Source organism: Mandrillus leucophaeus, unplaced genomic scaffold (assembly GCF_000951045.1).
Source record: "Mandrillus leucophaeus isolate KB7577 unplaced genomic scaffold, Mleu.le_1.0 Scaffold425, whole genome shotgun sequence".
In the NCBI taxonomy this organism is placed as follows: Eukaryota; Metazoa; Chordata; class Mammalia; order Primates; family Cercopithecidae; genus Mandrillus; species Mandrillus leucophaeus.
Window position 1 is genome coordinate 462,797 of NW_012104532.1, and position 24,823 is coordinate 487,619.

The following is a 24,823-nucleotide window of genomic DNA, read 5'->3' on the forward strand; positions in this document are numbered from 1 at the left end:
ACAGGATAAGTAGGGGTGTATGTTTAAGGGCAGTGGGGAATAGCAAGAGTAAAGAAAAGGCAGGAAAGCAACATGATACATCATGGCGTCATGGGGAATGGGGTAGGAAATGAGATGAGAAGAAGGATTAGAACTCGATTGGAAATGACTGTGTGCCATGATAAGAGATTTTTCCTTTATCATGCGTTCAGCTGAGCTATTTAAGTAGGGGAAGAACATGACCAAATTTTAATTTTCGCCAAGTTTTTCTAACAGCAATGTGGAGAGACAAGAACAGATTTTTAGCAAGGAAACCATTTAATAAAATTGATATAGCAGTCCAAGTAAAAAAAAAAAAAAAAATGGTGTGGGGCCCGCAGTAAGGCAGACGCAATGAGAGAATGGAGAAGAACCAGCAGGTTTGGAGCTGGGCATAATGGTACACACCTATAGTCCCAGGAACTCAGGAGGCCAAGGCAGGAGGATTGTTTGAGGCTGACCTGGGCAGCATAGTCAGACTCTGTCTCAAAAAAAACAAAAATCAGGTTTGGAGTAGGTTTCTGAAGTAGAATGGACATGACTTAGTGACCAATTGTTACAGGTGGGGAAGGGGAGAAGATCGTGAAGGATGTCAGAAGTTTTTAGTTTTAAAAACTGTCTGGATAGTGATTCCATTCATAGAGATCAGGACTAATATGTTTACAGTACATGATAAATTTAGGTTGGTTGATTATATTGGAATATTTTCAAGACATCTAGGAGTATATAACTAAGAGATAAACCACAAGATGTACCTGGAATTCAGGAAGAAAGTAGATGAGTAAACATTTAGAATTGATTAGTTCACAGATAGTTGAAGCTATGGAAGCAGAATGAGATCTTCCAGGAAGAATGCAGAGAATAAAACAAAAAGGAAAGTGAGAAAGGAAGGAAAACTAAATGTAGAAAGTAGTGTCCCAATCTCATGGAGTATGGAAAGCACTGACTGGTTTTAGAAAACCTGAGTTTTCCATCTGGTCATTGTCTAGATCCCTAGCCATGCTGCCTCAGACTAATTACTTAACTGCTCATTGCTTCATCGGTGTACATGTGCATGAAACGAAAAAGCTGGACTAGATCCCTTTGGGCTGTTAAATTATTTGGCCTTGGTATTTATGACTATTATGAATAGTTATTCGTGTTAATTCTTGAGGTAATAGACTTTGTATTTCTTAAGTGTTAAATTGTCAGATTTTATTATATTGGCTTTAATTCTGGCTTTAAAAAAGTAATACTGTTGGCCGGGCCTGGTGGCTCATGCCTGTAATCCCAGCACTTTGGGGAGACCAAGGCAGGTGGATCGCTTGAGCCCAGGAGTTCGAGACCAGGCTGGGCAACATGGAGAAACCCTGTCTGTACTAAAAATAGAAAAATCAGCTGGGTGTGGTAGTGTGCGCCTGTAGTCCCAGCTACTGGGGAGGCTGATGTGGGAAGATCATCTGAGCCCAGGATGCGGAGGTTACAGTGAGCTGAGATCATATCACTGCACTCTAGCCTGGGCCACAGAGCGAGACCCTGTCCAAAAAAAAAAAAAAATAGTGTTAATACATGATTACATGAATAGAGAAACTAAAAGCCAAGTGGGAGATAATGCTACTTGCTATTTTTGAAGCATCTCCCAGTGTATCTGGTTTTTAGTATTTTCAGGCATGCATATCTTTTTTTCAAAGCTTAAAAAATTAAAATCAAACTCTGCTTTTTTCCTAAGCTTGGAAATTACTCATGTATTAATGAGTAGTTCTTGCCACCAGCAGCATTTTTTAAACCGAAAAGACTGGTCAGACATAGTTGACCTTTGGTACTGAATAATGCCTACCCTTGTATTTTATTATCAGTTATCATATTTGTTGATTTACCTCCAGTGTAGTTTGGTTTACCTCCAGTGTACAGAATATAATCTCAGTTTAATTTGCACCAGTAAGGTGCATCCTATCCTGAAACGGAAAGCTATGGGAACAGAACCCTTTGAGAAGATGGAAAATAAAGGAAAGAAACTGCTCCAGGGATATATTAGAGCTTTCTTTGAGTCCTAAGTGAAAGCTTAAACACTTTATGTCCAAACATTTTCTTTTTAGTATATTCCCATTTATACCATTTATAGACATTGTGGTTAATGAACTTCCATATTCTGTAACTTTTGTTTATAGGAACAAGGAAAAGTTTTGATCACTTGATATCAGACACAAAGGCTCCTAAAAGGCAAGAAATGGAATCAGGGATCACAACACCCCCCAAAATGAGGAGAGTAGCAGAAACTGATTATGAAATGGGTGAGAAACAAAGTATTGATCTAGATCGTTGAAAATAAGGTGGGAGAGTACATGAAAGTCATGTTTATTTTCCAGCTATTTCTTAGAATCTTTAGAATGAAATATAGAAACATTTACCATTTCTCAAAAGATAAACTCTACCATTCTTAAAATGACAGTTATCTTGAAGCTTGTGTAAAAAATAGTCATATATATTATATACAACATTGTAAATAAGTAACCAAAACTTTTGTATAGGTGAATAGTAATTCTATATGATGTTTATGTTAGTATTTAAAGTATCTACTAAAGAAAGCTGTTGAATTGTAGAAGTAACATTGAAATAGGTGAAGTGATTATCCAGGTGTTTGATTAATACAGCTGATCACATTAATTCCCTGTCTTACTGCAGAAACTCAGAGGATTTCCTCATCGCAACAGCATCCACATTTACGTAAGGTTTCGGTGTCTGAATCAAATGTTCTCTTGGATGAAGAAGTACTTACTGATCCAAAAATCCAGGCGCTGCTTCTTACTGTTCTAGTAAGGATTTCCCCTTTTTGAGTCCGCTACCCTCAAATTTTTATTCCAGTCTACTTTTAGGAGGCCCTTAAATATTAGAAACATGAATAGGATACAGTCTTCTACTTCTCACCCAAACAGATAACATTTCAGCCACAAAGTAAAAATGTTGTGTGTTTACTTTTTTGCATCTTGGCAGGCTACACTGGTAAAATATACCACAGATGAGTTTGATCAACGAATTCTTTATGAATACTTAGCAGAGGCCAGTGTTGTGTTTCCCAAAGTATTTCCTGTTGTGTAAGTATCTCCTTTTGGTTTAATTAGCCTTCGTGCCTGTCTTTAAGTCAAATGCTTACCCAGTAATGTGCACTGGTTGCAAAGAGGGCAAAATGAGATATTGTGATAGTGATTTTAGCTTTGAGACAGTAGATTTAATGAGGGTTAAGATTAGTTTTGACCTATTAGATCTATTAGAAAGTTTTAAAAAAACTGGTTTATTTAAGTGGTTTATTTTGATGATCATTGCTCATTTTCCTCACTTAGAAGCAAACTATTAGACTGCTATATCTAAATCAGCATACCTGTTTTGGTTTACTTTTTAGTAGAGCTTTTGTATTTATCCACAGCTGAGTGAAAACGACATTGACCAAAAGAGGTGAATTTTATTCTCTCTTAAGGACTAAAAATATTAACCTCAAAGTATTCAGATTTAAATAGCTCAGATAAATTCTTTTCCTGATCTAGGCCTTCTACATCATGTCATTATTTTCTTTTTTTTAACCTCATGTTAGAATTTTAGAGAGTTAGGACTCAGTTATTTTTATTAATGGAGTGTAGCCGGGTTAGAAATAATTTTTTTCATAAGTTTCAATTGGATCATGTATTTCACTCCCTCTAAACTATTTTGCTTTCCCTATTTGATCTGACTCAGCATTTTTTAAAAGCTCTGATTAACATTAAATTTAATTTTTTATTTTCGTTTTGCACAGATCCTAAATTTAGTTTTAACTTCCTAAGTGCATGTCAGTATACAACAGATGGAAATAATACTAAAGCATGCTAAGTAGCAGACAGAGCCAACCTTGTCTTAAGCAAACATTTACCGTATATGGCTACACACGGTTATATGACACTACCAGTTGTTTGTTTTCACCATTTCTTCCCTGGTGACTAAAAACAAAAGACAGACAAAAACAGACACACACACACGTTCATTGTAGAAAATTTGGAAAATGAAGAAATGCCCCAGAAAGTAAAAAGCAGTCATCTCCCTTCAATTTTAGCACATTATTCTGGGGAATGTATATTATGTTTTCCACTACATAATTTTGCTCTAAAATGTTCCTCTGTTGACTTTTTTTTTTAGGCATAATTTGTTGGACTCTAAGATCAACACCCTGTTATCACTGTGCCAAGATCCAAATCTGTTAAATCCAATCCATGGAATTGTGCAGAGTGTGGTGTACCATGAAGAATCCCCACCACAATACCAAACATCTTACCTGCAAAGTAAATAAATGTATCTGGAGAAGGATGGTTGATGAACTTGCTAACATGCGCACTGTTGTAGAATGCACTGACTACAGAATTCTTTATAAGGGATAGACTTGTTCATACTTTTATTTCCATATTCCATTTTTTACTCTCTCAATTGTATGTCCAATGTAACAGGTTGACAACTTTTTATACTGAGTATATTTGAGGTGGGTTTTAGTCGCTTTGACATATTCTAAAAACGTGTTTTCAACGTGTACATAGGGTTTACATATCATCAGCTATAAAACTTATTTAATTTCTGTTACAATTAAAAGATATCTTGCTTGTTATAAGAGTGACATTTGATTTGTTACAGGTTTTGGTTTTAATGGCTTGTGGCGGTTTGCAGGACCCTTTTCAAAGGTAAGAAAATATATTTTTCTCTAACTTTTGGCAAAATGAAGGTTTCTGTTCAAATTAGTATGCTGAAAACCAGAATAATAATTCACAATAAACACATATGTTACTTTTGTAAAAAGTTTCTCATCACAAGGTTTTTTTCCAGGAAGCAGCACGGTGTGGGGGGGTGTGTATTCACTTTTACAAACAAAGTCAGCTTATGCTTGACTTTTCAGAAGAGTATCATAAACCTCGGTGATACTTTTCTGCCACAGTCCCTTGTGTATTTGATAATCTTAATGCACATACTTAGATAGCTTATGACTAGCAAGGAGCATTACCATTTTATTTCCAGCCTATTAGATAAGATTCATTTCTCTCTGAATTTGTCCTCATTTGCTCCTATTCAGTTTTTTCATTTGTTTGTTTGTTTTTGTGAGACGGAGTCTCACTCTGTCTCTAGGCTGGAGTGCAATGGCGCAATCTTGGCTCACTGCAACCTTTGCCTCCCACGTTCGAGCAGTTCTCCTTCCGCATCTCCCAAGTAGCTGAGACTACAGGCATGCACCACCACGCCCAGCTAATTTTTGTATTTTGGGTTTCACCATGTTGGCCAAGATGGTCTTGATCTCTTGACCTCGTGATCTCCCCACCTCGGCCTCCCAAAGTACTGGAATTACAGGCATGAGCCACTGCACCTGGCCTCAGTTTGTTTTCTGATTGGCATTAGTTTATGTAGTGTTACATAATATGTATATAATCATTTCTCTGTATGTGGGCTTTCTCCAAATTGATCAAAGTTCCTTGAAGGCAGGATTTCTGTTTCTTCCCTTGAACAGTTCCTAGTGCAGTGTTTTAGATACAGGGGGTGCTAAATCAATATGAATTATATAAACCTTGTTCCAGTTTTTAAGAATTGGGTATTTTGTTTATTTCTTTTCACTATTACTGAATATCTGTTGACATGCAAAGGTTGTCACTTAAAAAATGGGCCTGAAGTTACACAAATAGTATATCATACAGAAGTTTTTGCATTCGGATTGCCAGTAACCCTCTGAGCCCTTTACAGTGTCTAGTGATTAGAATCTAAATGGCAGCTGGAATGATGATGCTCTGCTCATTTTCTCTGTTTTGGAAAATTGACTAGACATCATTCCTGATGACTGTATTGCCTTAGTATTAAATTCAGTCTGTCTTGTGCATGGCTTTCAGAAAATGCAGGTTCATCTGGAAGCTTTAAGTGTAAGCTGAATAGACCTGCCTGTTGTAAGTCCTCTGGTAGTCTATAAATATTACTCTACTCCCCTTTTTTAATGGTAAGTAATACAAAGGAAGAAAAATAGTAAATTAAGTCCAAACAAAATTAATACCTTTTTGACTTCAGATGGGGATTTACTTAAAGAAAAGGAGCTAAAATAATTTCCTGGTTTTCATTACAGCAAACACAAATTCCAGACTATGCTGAGCTTATTGTTAAGTTTCTTGATGCCTTGATTGACACGTACCTGCCTGGAATTGATGAAGAAACCAGTGAGGAATCCCTCCTGACACCCACATCTCCTTACCCTCCTGCACTGCAGAGCCAGCTTAGTATCACTGCCAACCTTAACCTCTCTAATTCCATGACCTCACTTGCAACTTCCCAGCATTCCCCAGGTCAGTAAATGTGATCTTTACATGACTTTGAGCAACAGTATAAGATACCAACATTAGGAATTCTCTTGTGATCAGTTTATAGCAAATTTTGCTCCTTTTTCTTATGAGATTCACCTTACATTTCTTCTTTATCTTGTAACTGACTTGACTTTTGTTACTCTATAAAGCTTTCTACTTTCAGACAAGTTGTATGTAAGACAGTAAAATGTTAAAATGTCCACACGATATTCCAAGGTTGACAAGTTTCTAGAGTGTGGGCAGGAAGAGTAACTTAAAACACATTATTCTGTAAGTGAACAGAACTATAATTCCTTTACTAGATATACTAACATTGCCCTAAGGGCCTCTTTCCTCTGTCTCTGATACAGCATACTATATCAAAAAATAAAAAGAAAAAGAAGAAGAAGAAACACAAAATCTATTAGGTACCTCACTTTCCTGCTGCCAGCAATAACTCAACCATCCATAGACCATCCTGAAAATCTGGAAGTAAATAATCAAAAAAGTCATCTCAAGAAAATAACATCTTAAAGCCCATAAGCATATACATACCAATTCATAATGCAACTTAGATTTGAATACACTGAGAAATACTAATAGCTAATAGCTCAGGTGGGACTGAGATAAACAAGATGGCAGAAATGGCAAACCTACAGAACTCTGGACTCATTCAGTGTCATAGTGAATGGTTTCATATAACACTGGTTGACCCAGGAGGGTCATTATTCATTATAGAACTTAACACTATTGTGTGTGTTATGATGACAGTGAGTAATGAAGGAAAGCTTTTGTTATGGTCGTGTTTTCTATTTAGAAAGATACTCTTCTAAAATGGTTAAAAATAAAAGAAACTTTAGTTGTTTAAAGTTCCATTATCTGAAAAGTTCACTTATGAAACACATCATTCTATAAGGAAAAGTTACTATATATAGTTCTTTTAAGTGTTAGCATAAATTAAAAAAAATGACCTAACTATTCTGTGATGTTCAAGATCAATAAATAGAATTCCCAGTTTATGATCCCGGTTTTGCATGAACATTTCAATTTATGTAATTTTGAAGGTTCTAAAGAATTTTGCAATACCTAATTCATATTATAAACTATTACATAATTAACTGTATTCTATTAAATTCTGGTTAACAACAAAGCTTTGCTCAGCAGAGGAAACAAATTTTATTTCAACATTTGTCAGTCGCCTTACAAGTAATCCTTTTCTTCCCCCCAGAAATAAGAGAAGTCTAACTTTTTTCCCCATGTAACAAGGTTTGTTTGCCCTCTGCCTCTAACACTCTAGTACAATGTTTCTGCAAGTGTGATCCCAGACCAACAGCATCATTTGGGAGCTTGTTAGAAATGTAGATGCTGGAGTTTCACCTCAGATCTGCACAAAAAACGCCAAGTAGAGCCCAGTCAGCAGTCAGTGTGTTAATAAATACCCCAGGCAATTCTTATGCACACTGGAATCGGAGATTCTTACGCACACTGGAATCAGAGAAGCACTGCCCTGGGGTCTGCTTCTGGTCTTGCCCATTATCAGCATTTCAGCTGTGAAGGCCAGGGCAAAACTTAAAATTTACTTTTTTTACAGATACTGCAGCCACTGAATTCCTTGCTTTCTGCTTCCCCGCTGATAAACTCTTTAGCATTTTGGAGCTAGGGAACCATACAGGTAATTTAGTTTTAGGCTCACAATATCGTGTACGTTGGGGAGACTGAGTTTTACAAGAGCTAGGTTAACTGCTTTATATAGTTCTTATCTAGAACCAAGTTCAGGCCCTTTTGTACTACATTCATTGCCTTCCATGTCTGTTGTCTGTCTGATTATCTATCTACTTTCCCTTCTCCTTCTCTATTTCCTTGTTTTTGTTTGTTTATTGCTAATTCATTACTTCTGTCTGCCTTGCCTTAAGCCCACCAGTTCTTTTTTGTCTGTGGGACTGTTTTCTGGGTTATTGAACAAAAGTTGAAAAGTTTTTAAAGTCTGCTTCATTTTAACCAAGCTTTTTGCCTTTTGGGCTTCTAAATTTGTGTTAAACATGTCAAAAATGGTTAGTTTTTTTATTAACTTTTTTTACCCAGTCTAATTGTTTGGGAAATTTCTGCCTATCTTTGCCCACTAATGGAGACAATAAAATAATCTGGATGAGAATAAAGAACCATCACAGGTTTCTCTGCTATTTGATTAGTTGCATATGTCCAGTGTTAATTGGCTATTTGCCAGATCATTTGCTTTGGTAAAACAGTCTTACTCTACAACCTCTTACTTAGAATTGTTTATTAAAATCAGAATAGGTTTTATGACTTTGGTTCCAGTTTCAAACTAATGGTGTCTCCTCCATTAACTCTCCAAAGATGAATAAATAGACTGCTACACCTTGGAAATCTCTGACTATACACAGAAGAGATGAGGAGGTTTAAAAGTAATAGAATTAAGTGGTATCATGGTGTTCAGCTCTTCCTGTCACTCAATTGTGTGTCATTGGTTTGACAGTTTATTTTACTACATTCAGAGAAAGGGTTTATCTTTTCAAAAGTAACCTTACTCTCCCACAAAACCCATTTGTATCTCTAAATTGTGGGCTCATGTTCACAAAAGGATCCCAATTTATATGCCCCATCACTGAGTTTTTGTCATTTGCTCTTACAGAATAACTCTTAATGGTAAGAGTTGATCTTTTTGTTTGTAAATAGATGTATTGCTTCATATCTTTAGCTCCATCGAATCTTATATCCTTATCTCTTCTTTTTTTTTTCTCACTCTGTCACCCAGGCTGGAATGCAGCTGTGTGATCTCAACTCACTGCAACCTCCGCCTCCCAGGTTCACGCCATTCTCCTGCCTTAGCCTCCCAAGTAGCTGGAACTACAGGTGCCCGCTGACACGCCCCACTAATTTTTTGTATTTTTAGTAGAGATGGGGTTTCACCATGTTAGCCAGGATGGTCTCGATCTCCTGACCTCGTGATCCGCCCACTTTGGCCTCCCAAAGTTCTGGGATTACAGACGTGAGCCACTGCACCCGGCCTTTTTTTTTTTCCTTTGGAGACAGTGTCTCACTCAGTCGGCCACGCTGGAGTGCAGTGATGCAATCTTGGCTCACTGCAGCCTCTGCCTCCTCGGTTCAAGCGATTCCCCTGCCTCAGCCTCCCTAGTAGCTGGAATTACAGGTGCACACCACCACGCCTGGCTAATTTTTGTATTTTTAGTAGAAATGGGGTTTCCCCATATTGACCAGGCTGGTCTCGAACTCCTGACCTCAGGTGGTCCACCCATCTCAGCCTCCCAAAGTGCTGGGATTACAGGCGTGAGCCACAGCACTCAGCCACCTCATTTCTTTATGGCACTGAGTTTGCTTATATCAAAAAACCAAAAGAAAGTTGTCCAGATTCCTAACTCGGTCTGGCGTTTCAACTTTGCTATTTAGCTGTATAGAAACCAAAACATTATCTCCAGCAGCAAAGTCTCAAGCAGTAGTATTTAAAGAAGTTCTTTGTCACTCCCCAATATGGAGCATAAGTTTGATTTACCATCAAATTACCCAACATCAACCTACACTGAGATTTAAACAGATAAAGTTTCCATTGCCGTATTTCAAAAAGCAAATGTTGCTGATCGGCACGCATTCAATCCTTTGCTGCAAATGTTTCATGTCAATGCAAAACTCTTCATTCTAGATCTTTGGTGTTTAGCAGGATCAGCTACTAAGCTGTATTTTCTTTTGTCCAACATTTTCTGCTAGCAAATCAACAAAATAAGAGATTCATGAACCTCATCCTCTTCCGCCCTCATGCCCCTGCATTAGGTCTTACTTGAATAAAACATTTTGGTAGTATTTAATTAGTTACCAGCTTTGAGGAGAAGTGGTAGTCACTTACATAAAGCAGTTGTCTCTGAAAATGCATTCTTCTTGACAAATTAGCATAGCCTAATTCTCCGTCCTAAGGGGAGCTGTTTTACAAGTCCACATATAAAAGTACCTAAATAGTTGTCTTCTGAATCCCTCCCTAGTAGAAATTGAATTTGGCATCAGTGGAGCCAATGACTGCACCTGGGATTCAGTGCATATAGAATTGCATTCACTGTGACCCTTTAGCCAAATGGATGTAAGACTTTGGCTCTTAGGATTTTCTCAAACGCCAATAAGAGCATCCTGAAAAGAATCCATTTACTCTGTGATATATAAGAATATTTCAGGTTTGATATTATGATCCTTATTAGGTCTAGTCTAGCTGAGCTGGACATGAATTGAAGAACCAGGATTAGAACTAGAAAATGAAACCCAGGCTGAGTGCAGTGGCTCACAACTGTAATCCTAGCACTTTTGGGAGGCCGAGGCAGGTGGATTGCTTGAGACCAGCCTGGGCAACATGATGAAACCCCATCTCTACAAAAATAGAAAAATTAGCCAGGCGTAGTGGCATGCATTTGTACATTTGTAGTCCCAGCTACTTGGGAGGCTGGGGTGGGAGGATCACCTGAGCCCGAGAGGTCAAGGCTGTGGTGGGCTGTGATCTTGCCACTGCACTCCTGCCTGGGATTGAGACCCTATCTCAAAAAAAAAAAAAAAAAAAGGAAAGAAAGAAAATGAACTAAATAGGATCCATTTCCAAAGTATCAAAATTTGATATATACTTTATCAGGGTCTCCTGATATTCTTCAGAGGAGAATTGTTATAACTGAATTCAATAAACATTTGAATACCTATTTTGTAGGTGTATGTTAGGTGTATATTAGAATCCTTGGTCACCAGAGACTTGACAGTTTTTGCCCATGGATCTAGGAAGGAAAGTTATTTCTTTCCGATCCATGTTGTTTAACAAATTCTAAGTGTGCACTACTTTTTTTTATTTTAAATACAAGATTAATACTATAGTGCTCTGTAGAAAATACCAGAATTCCAGATACTTACCCTACATACATGTATTGTTTACTACATGCAAGGGGCTCTTAGACCCAGGGGAGCCGTGGAGCTACCAGGGCATGATACCTGCCTTCAATAGAACTGGCAGTAGAATGTACATAGATAACTATTTTGACCTCTATTGTGATACCTGTCATGTTGTACCTGATAGTTCAAAGGTACATTTGTGTGTAAGGATTATGTAATAATTATGGCAAAAGTTTTATAACACATTTTTCACCTCAAAAATGTTTTTAAACAAAACAAGTCAATTTGTGATTTAATTTTTTTTTTTTTTTTTTGAGATGGAGTCTCACTCTGTCACCCAGGCTGGAGTGCAGTGGCACAATCTCAGCTCACTGCAACCTCCGCCTCCCAGGATCAAGCAGTTCTCCTGCCTCAGCCTCCCGAGTAGCTGGGACTACAGGCACCCACTACCATGCCCAGCTAATTTTTGTATTTTTAGTAGAGATGGGGTTTCACCATATTGGCCAGGCTGGTCTCAAACTCCTGACCTTGTGATCCTCCCACCTCTGCCTCCCAAAGTGCTGGGATTATAGGCATGAGCCACTGTGTCTGGCCTAAATTCTTTTTTTACTAGGAAAAAGGCTTTAACTTTTTTTCGTTTGATTAGCTCATTTTACTGTTAGTATTGGTGCATGAATTTTTTAGAACAAGGACATACTTAGTTCATCGTTACTTTATATTCCTTTCTTCCATTTTTATTTCTGGGCTTCGTCCAAGCCTACCAGTCATCCTCTCACTTTGCTTCTGTAATGTAGACCTTCTTCCTGAGAAGCTGGCTAGATCAGGTAGTGATCATAACATTCCTAAACCAATAGTGCTGATAGCTCTCTGTATGGAGGGATATTTCATCCAAACCATTTCTCTAAACTTAGACTTAGCTCTGAGTCAGTAATACTTCTGTTTACTAAGTTTGAAATATCTCCCTCTTAGCTGGGCAAAGTGGCACGTGCTTGTGGTCCCAGCTCCTAGGGAGGCTGAGATGGGAGGATTGCTTGAGCCCAAGAGTTGAAGTCCAGCCTGGGCAACATCATGAGACCCCCATCTTTTAAAAGAAAAAAAAGAAATATCTCCCTTTTAGAAGAAACCTAAAGGTCTCTATTTTGAGGCCACTTAAGATCTCTGAAATGATTTTAATGTTTTAGAGAATTATTTATGGTATTACCTGACCTTTTTTTCACGATTTGTTTTCTTTTTCTTCGTTATTATCCTATGTTTAAGGGAGAAAAATAATTTTAAATTGAGTGATTTCTTGGTATAATTCTTGCTAATTTTTAAATCTAATTTTTAGCTTAATTCTTAATTTAAACTAAAATTCTTAATTTTAATATAAATGGTAAAAAAATATACATCTACAAAGTTGTAAGTTCTATCATTTATTTACCAATTGTAAAATTTAGGAAATTAATGGTCAGAGTTCAATAATTAAAACCAGATTCCTTCTGAAAACCAAGGAACATTATAATTATCTAGCGTCTAATTGTACTGCACCCTTTTTTTAATCTTATGAACATCACTCACTTGTTTTTTTCTTCCATTCTTTGTAAAGCTTCTCTGCCTTGCTCTAAATCAGCAGTTTTCATGCACCTGTTCCCTCATCAAGGTACTCTTTACTTTCATCATCTTTGCACGAAAATACTGCTTACCCAACAAGACTCATCCTGGGCACATAGCATGAGACTTTACTCACCGGTCCCTGTAAGCTCAGTCTGGCTTAGCCACTTTAGGAACTTGTAAAGCCACCACTTTATAAGGTCTTGGTACTTAACAGGAATTGCAGGGCCAGTGTGTGGCCTTAGTTAAGGAGCTGCTGATACCCACCCTGAACAATGAAGATGCAATCCCAGTCCTGGACTAACAAAGGCAGATTAATAAGAAACTCAAGAGAGAGTTAATAGAGAAAGAGCAGAATATGTGGTTTGATGAAGTTTTAGGTTAGAAAATAGCTTGTTTTCCCCAAATAGAAAGCCAACCCCAGTGTTTCCTCAGAAATTAAAGCTGCCTGTCTATTCAATCACCTGTGGTTAAAAAAAGGAATATGACTGGGTGCAATGGCTCATGCCTATAATCACAGCACTTTGGGAGGCTGAGGCGGGCTTATCACTTGAATCCAGGGGTTCGAGACCAGCCTGGGTAACATGGCAAAACCCTCTCTCTACAAAAAATATGAAAAGCTGTTCACAGGGCTGAGGTGGGGAGGTTGAGGTGGTGGTGAGCCGAGATCGCACCACCGCACTCCAGCCTGAGTGACAGAGTGATATTCTGTCTCCAGAATACATATATATATGTATATATGATTTTATATATATATGTATATATTTTATATATACATATATATAGAGATGCCTTTTCTTTTATTCACCTGTAATTATTATACAAAAAGATTACACCTAAACAGAAAAAGAAGTGTTAGCAGTTGGTGAAAATCGTTTTTAAAAATTCTTTTTTCTTTTTGAGACGGAGTCACTCTCTGTTGCCCAGGCTGGATGGAGTACAGTGGTGTGATCTCAGCTCACTGCAACCTCCACCTCCCCAGTTCAAGCTGTTCTCCTGCCTCAGCCTCCTGAGTAGCTGGAATTACAGGCATGTTCCACCAAGCCCGGCAAATTTTTTTTCTATTTTCAGTAGAGACGAGGTTTCACCATGTTGGCCAGGCTAGTCTCGAACTCCTGACCTCAAAGATGTGCCCGCCTTGGGCTCCCAAAATGCTGGGATTACAGGCATGAGCCACTGCACCAAGACAAAAATTCTTATAGTTATAATTTGGTATATTTAGCTCAAAATAAAGATATTTCTAAGTATATATTTAATATGCCTCCACGAATGTATTTACTGTAGCTTAAAAACAGGCTGTAGCTACCTTTTCTTCTATGAAGATTTATTCTATTTTGTGCTTATTTATATTAGCTTCACTAATTTTACAAATTATAGCATAAAATTAAAGTCCTAGTATTTGTTCTAAAACTCCTTTGTATCACCTGGTCTTTTACTACAGATATTAGGAGCATCTTAATTTGTGGAGTAATTATTTTATCTGTGTGCAAAAATTCTTCACATAGAATTTTTTGTCTAACAACCCTTTGACAGCAGACAAGTCTGCTGTTACCCTTAACTGACAGATTAAGAATTAGAACTAAGTAAGAGTACCAATCCAAACAAGTCTCAAAGCTAGGTCTTCTGACATTTTTCTAATAAGTTTGCCATATTGCATATGAAATAAACTAAATGCAGATTAAGGTAACCTACTAGTGCTGCTGCACAGGTGGCAGGAGATTTCAGTTGTTATTAGTCTGTCATTTTTGTAGTATAACTTCTCACAAATTACCTAACCCGTTTTTCCTTAGCTTTTCAGGAGTTAAAAGTGATTCTGTTCTTTTATTGTTTCATGATACTATTATAACTGATTATTTCAGTTTTGGAAACCAGAAGTGTTTTTTAAAACTGGATGACTACAAAATTGTCAGGCTGGAGCTACATCACTAGTTGTAAAAATACACAAACCTTGGTACCTGCCTTCAAGGAATTCGTGTTCTAGCAGGGAAGATAGACATATAACTTAAATAACAATAATGTAATCTAATGCTTTTCCCCAACTACTCAAATTCACTAAATTTTGGCCAATAACACCTTCTATTGAGGATTTTGTCTTTATCTGGAACCACCACAATTTATTGAAACATAGTACTACTGATACACTGCTGTGCAGAATGTCCAGCTGTTTCTGCTCTGCATGTTTATAACTGGCTGTATGTTTGACCACAGTGTGTCTGTGGGGTCATTTAAGCTAGCAAATCAGGACCACAGAAGTTTAGCTTTATTTCCTTTGTGTGGTAGCCTCTGGGTGTCTGTCAGCCACTTCGTAGTTTTTTCTGTTCGTGTCCACCAAAGGCCAGAAGGGAGAGCCAATGCTTTAGGGGCAAAAGAGAGACTAGAATACAAAACTTTAAAGGGCCTTTGATGAAAAGAAGTGCAGCACCAAGGCCTTCTCACCAACTTAAAATACAGCATATACCAGTGCAGGATGTGTTCCGTCTGCATTGGAGCGGTCTGTCAGATAATCTGAGAGTTTTTCCTATGGGATTTTGAAGTGAAATCCTTCACCAGCTTCTAGAGAGATTTCTAGATGTAATTTTAGGGGATAAAAAGAAAGAATGCTGCCAAAATTCTTACAAGTGAGAATTATGCTTAGAAACTTAAATGCCAGAACTAGATACTATGATCATTCTGTTTCATACTACCTTGGCTTTTTCAAGATATATTTTGGTGTAAATATAATGCATTTTAATTGTTTTTTTAAGTGACTGTCCAAGATTTTTGTTAGTTTCTCCTTTGATCCTTACAGTAAAACATCTTTGCTGTGAAGCTGAACTTAGGAATCACAGTCACACCACATTTACCTACGTATGATTTATACAGTTGGGTCACTAAGTAGGAAGAAAACACACATTCCAAAAACAAGAATTTAGATGAAAAATGAATTTGAGAATAGAAGTAGAATATCAACTTTTGACATAGTGTTGAAGCTTTTGGTTATGAGGGACAGGGCTGACAAGTCACTTGTACTTTTACATTTTTAATTAATGTGCTCATTAGGAAAAAATTGGAAAATTCAGAAAAATAAAAGAAAAAAGTTACCCACTATCCTGTCATTCTAAGATAGATAACCACTGTTTATTAACATTTTGGTGCATTTCCTTCCAGTTTATTTTCTTTGTATACTTGAGGTCATAGTATGTGAACAACTTTATAGCTTGTTTTGTACCCTCACATTTAACAGGAGATAAATAAGGCCTTTAAAACTATTTGAAGTTTGACCGTTGTTTGCTTCACAAAACAGAAAGTGGAATGTTCTTAGCACTTCTGTGAAGATATCTTCACCCTAGTGACTTCATCTACATTACTACAATTTATGTAATTTTAATTCTCAAGAATAACACTGTGCCAAAACAGAAGCATTGCCACGCATGCCATGACTGTTTTCCCCTCAGAGTAGGCCATGGTCTAGTAGTAGCAAGACACACAAGAACAAGCCCCAGGGTAGCAGATTGCTGGCAGAGAGCCACAGGGCCTTCCTAGTGGTCATCCTTGCTTCATGCCCGTCCTGCATGCGGGCCAGCTCCAAGTAGTTTCAAACCTTTGTCTTTTTAAGGTCCTAGTTTTGCCTGAATCTTATTTCCTGTTAAACAATTCAGAATTACTGGACTTGAAACTTGTAGGCCAAATGCAAATTTAAGGAAATGGAAGGTCAAATACGCTGATAAATTCATAATTTTAAATGGAGGATGCCAAAGGGGAAAAAAAAGTTCTATCTTTTCAACTAAAAATATTATACTACTCCCTGGAGATCAGGGATTGCATGCTTTGGGGCTCTGAATTACAGGGATCTAGCTATCACATTTTAAAGTGGAAGCATTCCGTTCATTCAGTATTGAAAATAATTTTTCAATGTATTGAAAAAATAACTAGATTTTACAGGAAAACAAAAATGAATAATAATGATCTTTATTTACCCTTCTAGGTGCTTTTACTTGGTAGAGGAAATAAGATGGATGTACAAGTTGGGGAGTCATAGGCAAGTTAATTTAAAAGCAAGGAAAGAGAAAGTAGTTCTGGCAAGAGACAGAATAATGCATCATGAAGGAAAAGGAGATGAGAAAAAATATGGGTTGAATTTTATCTTGTAGAGATAGGCAAGACAATTAAAAGAACCTGCACAAACATACATCCCAAAGTTGTTCAAGGCACATTCCAGAGATCATGAGCAGCTTTCTTTCAATTTTGTTATTTCTTTTGTAAATAGCTCTGGAGAGGATGCAAATAAATATATAGAAGAGAATTTAAATTGACCAGAATTCTGTTACCCAGAGAAAAGTTCCATGAATGTTGCTAGTCATCTTTCTATGCATATTAGGTTAGATTAGATTAGAACATGACTAGCCTTAAAAAATTTAATAAGGGTTTTTTTAAAAGATTTGAATAGAATAGATTTTCAGTGGCAGTTCAGCTATGCTCACTTCCTGGAGAAATGTCGCTAATGTTTTTCGTTGCACTCATATGCCTGATGCAGTGCACATGTTCATAAACAGTCACTGACAAATGCCCGTGTTCCTTTGACAGCCTTTCAGATTTTCAAGACAGCAAATCCTGTTGAGCCTGTGTAAACCAGGCCATGTGCTTACAGATGCCTGATACTCTTGAGTTGAATTCTGACCTGAATCCAAATGAAAGATGAGTGGCTCCTAGAGGGAGGTCATCCCAAGTTCATTTCCTGTTCATGAGCCAACAGATAACTAACTGGGTAGATCTATGTACATTTTGTGTAACATAATGAATACTTCTTGACTTGAAATAGTACTTTTTGTCCGAAAATGGAAATTTTTCCATTCTAAGATTTAAAATTTCAATATATAAAGAAGAATAAAGTAGAAATTACCTGAAATTTTGCCATACAGAGGTAAAATGTATTTTTTAGTCCTTTGACTTCTAACAGAGATAAAATATTTTGGCAGATGTTTACCCAGCCCTACCCCCTCTCCCCACAGTGTGTGGGTGTTTTTTTCCTACTCCAAAAATTGTAGTCATCTTTTTGTATCAGTAAATATCAATCAGTAATGTACATTTTGATACAAATTACTAAAACGTTCTGCAGCCATTTGCTCTCCCACCAAAAGTTATGCCAGAAGTAGGTATAATCAGTCTAATTTTGGGGGTATATTTTATTGATGAATAACAGAAAAGTTTACAAATTGCAAGTTTACACTTTAATGAACTTTTAAAATGTAAACACACTTGAAAATCCATCATCTACATCAAGAAACAAAACATTACCAGCACCCCAAGAAGCCATCCTCATGCCCCCTTCAGTCACTACTTCCGCAAGGGTGACCACAGTCCTGTTACCCAATTTGTAATCTTTCCTAATGTGATAGGTAAAAATAAATATCTTATTTTAGTTTCTGGTTACTTTTCTGAAGTTACTGCTTAGATTATTTATAAAATTAATTGGGATGGGGTGCAGTGGCTCATGCCTGTAATCCCAGCACTTTGAGAGGCCAAGATGGAAGGATTGCTTGAGACCAGGAGTTCAAGACCAGCCTTGGCAACATAATGAGACCCTATCTCTAGACAAAATTTTAAAATTAGCTGGGCATGGTGGCATGCACCTGTAGTCCTAGCTGTTTGGGAGGCTGAGGCGAGAGGATGGCTTGAGCCCAGAAGTTAAGGTTATAGTGAGCTGTGATCACACCACTGCACTGCAGCCTATGCAACAGGGCAAGACCCTGTCTCTAAATAAATAAACAAATAAATAATCGTTGTTAGGCCCGGCTTTTGGAGTTTTAATCTCCTCAAGAGAAATAAATGGCATTTGTTTAAGGTTGCAGAATGTGAAATGACTTGCCATAGCTGAAAAGAAGCAAAGATTCTACAGTACGACCTTTGTGATATATTATTTTCTCAGTAAATAGTTTCTTTGGGACAAGCACTGTGATTTAAAAAATAAAAAGCATCTGAGTTTTCTTTGAAGAGACAAATTTGCTGGAAAGATCAGTACTTTATGCTGCTGGAGAGTATAGTCTGTTTATAAACATGAATGAGGATATGAATAAGGCTAGAAGCTGACCTCTGCTGGAAGTTTCTGGTATGATTTGGAGGAAAGAGCACTAGTCTTCCCTGGTGGCTGCTAGCCTTTCATTTAGTTCAAGCCTGCCTGCCTCTAGCTTTTCCTTGCAACTTCTCTTTTCATTTTTCTTGTGCTATTTTCTGCTATAATAGCAAACTTTGCCTAACAACATGTGAAGTTTTCCATGTGACATTAACTTAAACATTCTAGCAATTGACTATTAAAATGAAATGTGCAAAAACAATTTGCCAGGTTGTATCTTATCACAAATATAGTCATGTGCTGCATAACAACATTGCAGTCAACAACAGAACACATATAGACAGTGGTCCTGAAAGATTATAATACTGTATTTTTACTGTACCTTTTCTATGTTAGATATACAAATACTTAGCATTGTGTTACAACCACATACAGTACACAATATGGTAACCTGCTGCACAGGTTTGTAGCCTGGGAGAAATAGACTATACCGTATAGCCTTGGTGTGTAGTAGACTATGCCATCTAAGTTCATGTAAGTACGCTCCACAATATTTGCACAGGCAAAATCGCCTAATGATCGTTTCCTAGAATGTGTCCCCGTTGTTAAGTGACACATGACTATAATGAAATTCAGTCCTGGAAGGAAGAGAAGAAGTAACTGGCTATTCTGTTTTTCTCCAGGAATCGACAAGGAGAACGTTGAACTCTCCCCTACCACTGGCCACTGTAACAGTGGACGAACTCGCCACGGATCCGCAAGCCAAGTGCAGAAGCAAAGAAGCGCTGGCAGTTTCAAACGTAATAGCATTAAGAAGATCGTGTGAAGCTTGCTTGCTTTCTTTTTTAAAGTCAACTTAACATGGGCTCTTCACTAGTGACCCCTTCCCTGTCCTTGCCCCATCCCCCCATGTTGTAATGCTGCACTTCCTGTTTTATAATGAACCTATCCAGTTTGCCATGTTGCCAGATGATCAACTTTTGGAAGCATTGCCTAAATTTAATGCTGCCTTGTCTTTAACTTTTTTTCTTCTACTTTTGGCGTGTATCTGGTATGTGTGAGTGTTCAGAACAACTGCAAAGAAAGTGGGAGGTCAGGAAACTTTAACTGAGATCATCTCAATTGTAAGAGAGGATAAATTCTTGAATACTGCTACTACTGGCCAGCAACGAAAGCCATTTGCACAGAGCTCTGCCTTCTGTGGTTTTCCCTTCTTCATCCTACAGAGTAAAGTGTTAGTCCTATTTATACACTTTTCAAGATACAAGTTTATGAGAGAAATAGTATTATAACTCCAGTATGTTTAATCTTTTAGCTGTGGACTTTTTTTTTAACCTTACAAAACTGAAAGAACCATAAAGGTCAAGCCTCAGTGACTTGACACCATAAAGCCACAGACAAGGTACTTGGCAGGGGAGGGCAGGGAAATTTCATATAGTGGATTCTTAAGAAATACTAACACTTGAGTATTAGCAATAATTACAGGAAAATAGGTGTGACCACATGTATCTTAACATTACTGAATTAAAACTATGGCTTCTAAGTCCTTACCCAAACTCAGTCATCCAAACTAGTTTATTCTTTTTCTCCAGTTGATTATCTTTTAATTTTTAATTTTGCTAAAGGTGGTCTTTTGTGTTTTGTTTTTTGTAAACCAAAACTATACTAAGTATAGTAATTTTATATATATATGTCTATTTTTCCCTCCCCCTCTTCTTTCCTAAATAATTCTGAGCAGGGTAATCAGTGAACAAAGAGTTGAAAATTGTTCCCAGAAGGTAATTTTCATAGATATTTGCATTAGCTCCATAGCAAAATGGAATGGTACGTGACATTTAGGGTAGTTGATATTTTTATTTTGTTAAATAATTTCCAAGAATAGAGTATGGTGTATATTATAAATTTCTTTGATAAGATGTATTTTGAATGTCTTTTAATCTTCCTCCTCCTCTCCAAAAAAATCGGAAACCTCTTTAAGAAAACATGTAGGTTATATATGCTAGAATTGCATTTAATCACTGTGAAAAGACTGGTCAGCCTGCATTAGTATGACAATAGGGGGGCCATTAGAGTTGCTGCTATACGGGTGGTATGGATTATCATGGCATTGGAATTTTCATAATAATGCAGATCCAATTTCTTTGTGGTACCTGCAGTATACAAAATAATTTTACTTCAGTGAGCATATTGGTATCTGGATGTTCCAATTTAGAACTAAACCATATTTATTACGAAAAGATATTAATCCCTCTACTCCCAGGTTCCCTTTATATGTTAAGATATAATGACTTTGAGAGGAGGGAAAATAAACCTAGGGGAGAGGGGAGTTTCCTGTAGTGCTGTTTCATTAGAGGATTTCAGTAAATTAAATTCCACAGCTAATTCAATAAATAATGGTACATTTAAGTGTTCTGATTTTAATAATATAATACATTTCACATTTATCCACACAGTAACAATGTAATATGTTAATGTAAATAAAATTGTTTTTGATACTCAGAAATAACAAGAATTTAATTTTTTTAATTTGTTTACAGTCCTGGGAAAAGTAAGAATTATTTGCCAAAATAAAAGGAAGGAAAACTGTAGTGTTCTTAGTGAGTTTACCATAGCATTATTGGAAATACTGAAGACAGGTGCAATTTACTAAACTTTTGTTTTTAAACTATTGTAGAGGCTGCATTAGAAGAAAATGTCTATAATGACAGAGCAACTAAGACTATATATAAAAGCTGAAATTAGAACTGAGTTTAGAAATAGATCAGTAACCCAGTGCCAAGGATGCCAAGCTGCCATCATGGTCTTGGCTCTCCCACAACCCAGTGTTTCTGGGGTAAGTTTCACAGTTTCTAGGCCCTAGAATAGCAGGCAGTGTAAGCCTTTGATAACTTTAGTTCCATGTTTTTCTTTTTTTTGTTTGTTGGTTTGGTGCATATGATAGTGGGTGTTATGCTATTTTGCTCTTCCATCAAAATAGAGAAACTTGCAGAGGTTTTACTGTTAAAAATATCGATATTTCCATAAACAAGTTTACCAAGGTATAGTATTTCATACCCCCTGAAATGATCAGCGTTGGCACAAATCAAAATTGAGCCGCTTTTGAAATGCAGAAATACCTTTGACTAGTAAGTACATCCTAGGAATTTGAAAACTTACTAAGGTTTAAAATTTACCTTGTTTAAAGAACTTCTGACTTTTGAGGAAAATCTAGCTTTCCAAGTAACTAAAATGTACATGAGATAAACCTCTCACCACTATGTGTCCCGTGAGAAATGCAACACTTTTTTAGTCTTCATACTTGTAATCTATAAAAGAAATTCTGAAGTTTAGAGCAAGTTGCCCATTTTTGTGTAATTGACATAAGTTCTGTTAAGAATATTGTAAGTAATTTGTTTTGGTTTGTAGATGTTTCCCCTGACTTGTTAAAGAGGAAAACAGGAACTCAGTCATGTTTTTGTCCTGGATAATCTACCTGTTATGCCAGTACTCACGTCTGAGGGGCGTGCCCTTAGTTGCCAAAATGCAGATGCAATTCACTAGATTTGGGGCAAAGTGGCTACAGCTCTATCTTCCATTCACTCAACACCTGTTCATGACTGAGCCAGGTGCCCAGGACACATCCTAAACAGTCAGCTTCTATCCTGTGTCCTAGTCGGGGAGACAAGAGTGCCAGCCAGCAACCCTCCCAGGTTTGTAGGTTTTAGGGGTTTTCAGTGTTGTTTGGGGTTTTTGTTTTTTGGTTTTGTTTCTACATCCTTCCCCGACTCCCAGGCATAATGAGGCATGTCTTACTCAATGTTATGCAATGGATTTAGGCAAAAATTCATTCTTAGTGTCAGCCACACAATTTTTTTTTTAATGCAGTATATTCACTTGTAAATAGTTTGTGTAAAATTTGACAAAAAAGTATATTTACTACACTGTAAATACATGTGATGATATATTGTATTATTTTGCTTTTTTGTAAAGCAGTTAGTTGCTGCACATGGATAACAACAAAAATTTGATTATTCTCGTGTTAGTATTGTTAACTCCTTTTTGCGACTGCGTTACATCATTTAAAGAAAATGCTGTGTATTGTAAACTAAAATTGTATATGATAACATACTGTCCTGTCCATCTGGGCCTAAACTTTGGCAGTTCCTTTGTCTACAACTTTGTTAATACCGTAAGCAGCTGTACGCCAGCAGGAAAAATACTGCCCAACAGGCAAAATCGATCATTGTAGGGGAAAATTGTAGAAATCCATTTCAGATCTTTATTGTTCCTCACCCCGTTTTCCTCCTTGTGTATGTACTTCCCCCATCCCCCCTTTTTTAAGTAAAATGTAAATTCAATCTGCTCTAAGATATGAGGAGTTATTTAATTTCTTCACATGTATCAAGCTCTGTTTTCTTACTTCCCCCCAGTCCTCCCAATCTTTTGAAACATTAAGGCCATTTTCTTTAAGGATGTTTTTGGCTATCCTACTCCCCATGAGAAAGATCCACTTCCAGAAGTTCTCCACACTAAAAGTGAAATATTTTGGTGAAATGCTTTTTTAGGGCCTGCCAAACTCAGGTGAGTCTATTCTCTGGGATAGGCTGGCTTCTGTTAAAATGAAGCCAGTCAGAAATGTCCAGGGCATCCCAAGATTGACCAGAGGGCAGTTCTCTCCAACTTTTCAGCTTTCCTGCTGTAGAATCTTCTGTGACACTAAACGTGTACACAATGTAAACCACCTCCCCTGGCTCAGCTGCCCCATGTTACTATTTACACTTACTTGATTATGTGGAGTACCTCCCCCAATCAGTGGAGAAAGAACACAACCCACACCCAGTGGGCAAGACAGAGCTATCCTCAGAAGGGTAACAGTGTCCGATGTTGAACAAAGGACTAAAAAAGACCATGTGACAGATACCTACAGGTCTGAGGCAAGTACTGGTCTGTTTATGGGCAGGCTTGGAAAATAGGGGTACCTCACCTGGAGAGCTTGCTAATACACTGGTCCCCATCCCAGTCCCCCAAGGTAAAGGCAGACTCTCCAAAGATGGGCTGTTGGGAGAAAGAGTGTGTGTTTAAACTTCTTAAGCGATTTTACTGAGCACCCAGTGGTTTAAAGACCACTGGAGTAGAGAACTGAAAACTCAAATACTGCAAATAGCTGCCTTTTCCCTGTAGCCTAAAGCATCTTAGTCCAAACTAGGGGATGTTTTGAGGGTAGTGACCCTCTAGATCAGAGCTCTCCCTTCCTGGACAACAAGCTTCCTGAGGACATGGGCCACTTAGTACATCTTGTATGAGCCTCTCTGCCTGTTGTTTGCTTTGCTTTCTGGGACACCCTTAGGCTAGTCTAGCAATTCCAAACCTGCCTGGCTTGAAGAGCTGATTCCCATGGGATTTTGAGGAGGGGCCAGAGGTTCTGGAATAATAGTAAAAAACCTACAACCAAGTGGTAGCATCTCAGTACTCCTCTTCTTCCACAAAGTAGTCCATCCCCACCATCACCAAGGGAAGCCCCTAGTGGTGGCAGGCATCTTGGGAATTTTCCTTCATTACGAATTATCCCTTGACTACCAGTGGCACTTCTTAACCTGCTCACTGCTCATCAGAACAGCCTCCGACAGAGCTGCATCCAAATTCTTTAAAGGGCAATTAATTGCCCCAAGTAATCTGCCAAACCTGTCTTCGTTAGAAAATCAGTCTTCATATTCAGGTGAGTTCCACTTAAGACCCTTCTAGCTGCCATTTTAAAAGAAGCCCTTTTGCAATGTTGATTATGTTTCCGTTAAGTATTAGAACCGGCTGGGCGCAGTGGCTCACGCCTGTAATCCCAACACTGGGAGGCCAAGGCGGGCGGATCACTTGAGGTCAGGAGTTTAGGAAACACGGTGAACCCCGTCTACTAAAAATACAAAAATTAGGCCGGGCGCGGTGGCTCAAGCCTGTAATCCCAGCACTTTGGGAGGCCGAGACGGGCGGATCACGAGGTCAG

General features: G+C 37.7%; 1 protein-coding gene and 1 long non-coding RNA gene across 3 annotated transcripts in view; both read left to right on the forward strand.

Moving 5' to 3' along the window:
* NF1 (neurofibromin 1) overlaps positions 1–23,196 on the forward strand; it is a 301,105-nt gene extending 277,909 nt beyond the window's left edge. For both annotated transcript variants that reach the window (XM_011993097.1, XM_011993098.1), the window contains 7 exons: positions 2,166–2,288; positions 2,680–2,810; positions 2,989–3,089; positions 4,159–4,301; positions 4,645–4,691; positions 6,107–6,323; positions 19,533–23,196. In XM_011993097.1, coding sequence (XP_011848487.1) covers positions 2,166–2,288; positions 2,680–2,810; positions 2,989–3,089; positions 4,159–4,301; positions 4,645–4,691; positions 6,107–6,323; positions 19,533–19,675 — 905 coding nt within the window. In that variant the 3' untranslated portion in view covers positions 19,676–23,196. The remainder of the gene's footprint in view (positions 1–2,165; positions 2,289–2,679; positions 2,811–2,988; positions 3,090–4,158; positions 4,302–4,644; positions 4,692–6,106; positions 6,324–19,532) is intronic.
* Positions 23,197–24,078: 882 nt separating this feature from the next.
* The window catches only part of LOC105548871, a 4,261-nt gene continuing 3,516 nt past the window's right edge, over positions 24,079–24,823 (forward strand). The window contains exon 1 of the long non-coding RNA XR_001007463.1: positions 24,079–24,544. This is a non-coding gene — a long non-coding RNA (uncharacterized LOC105548871). The remainder of the gene's footprint in view (positions 24,545–24,823) is intronic.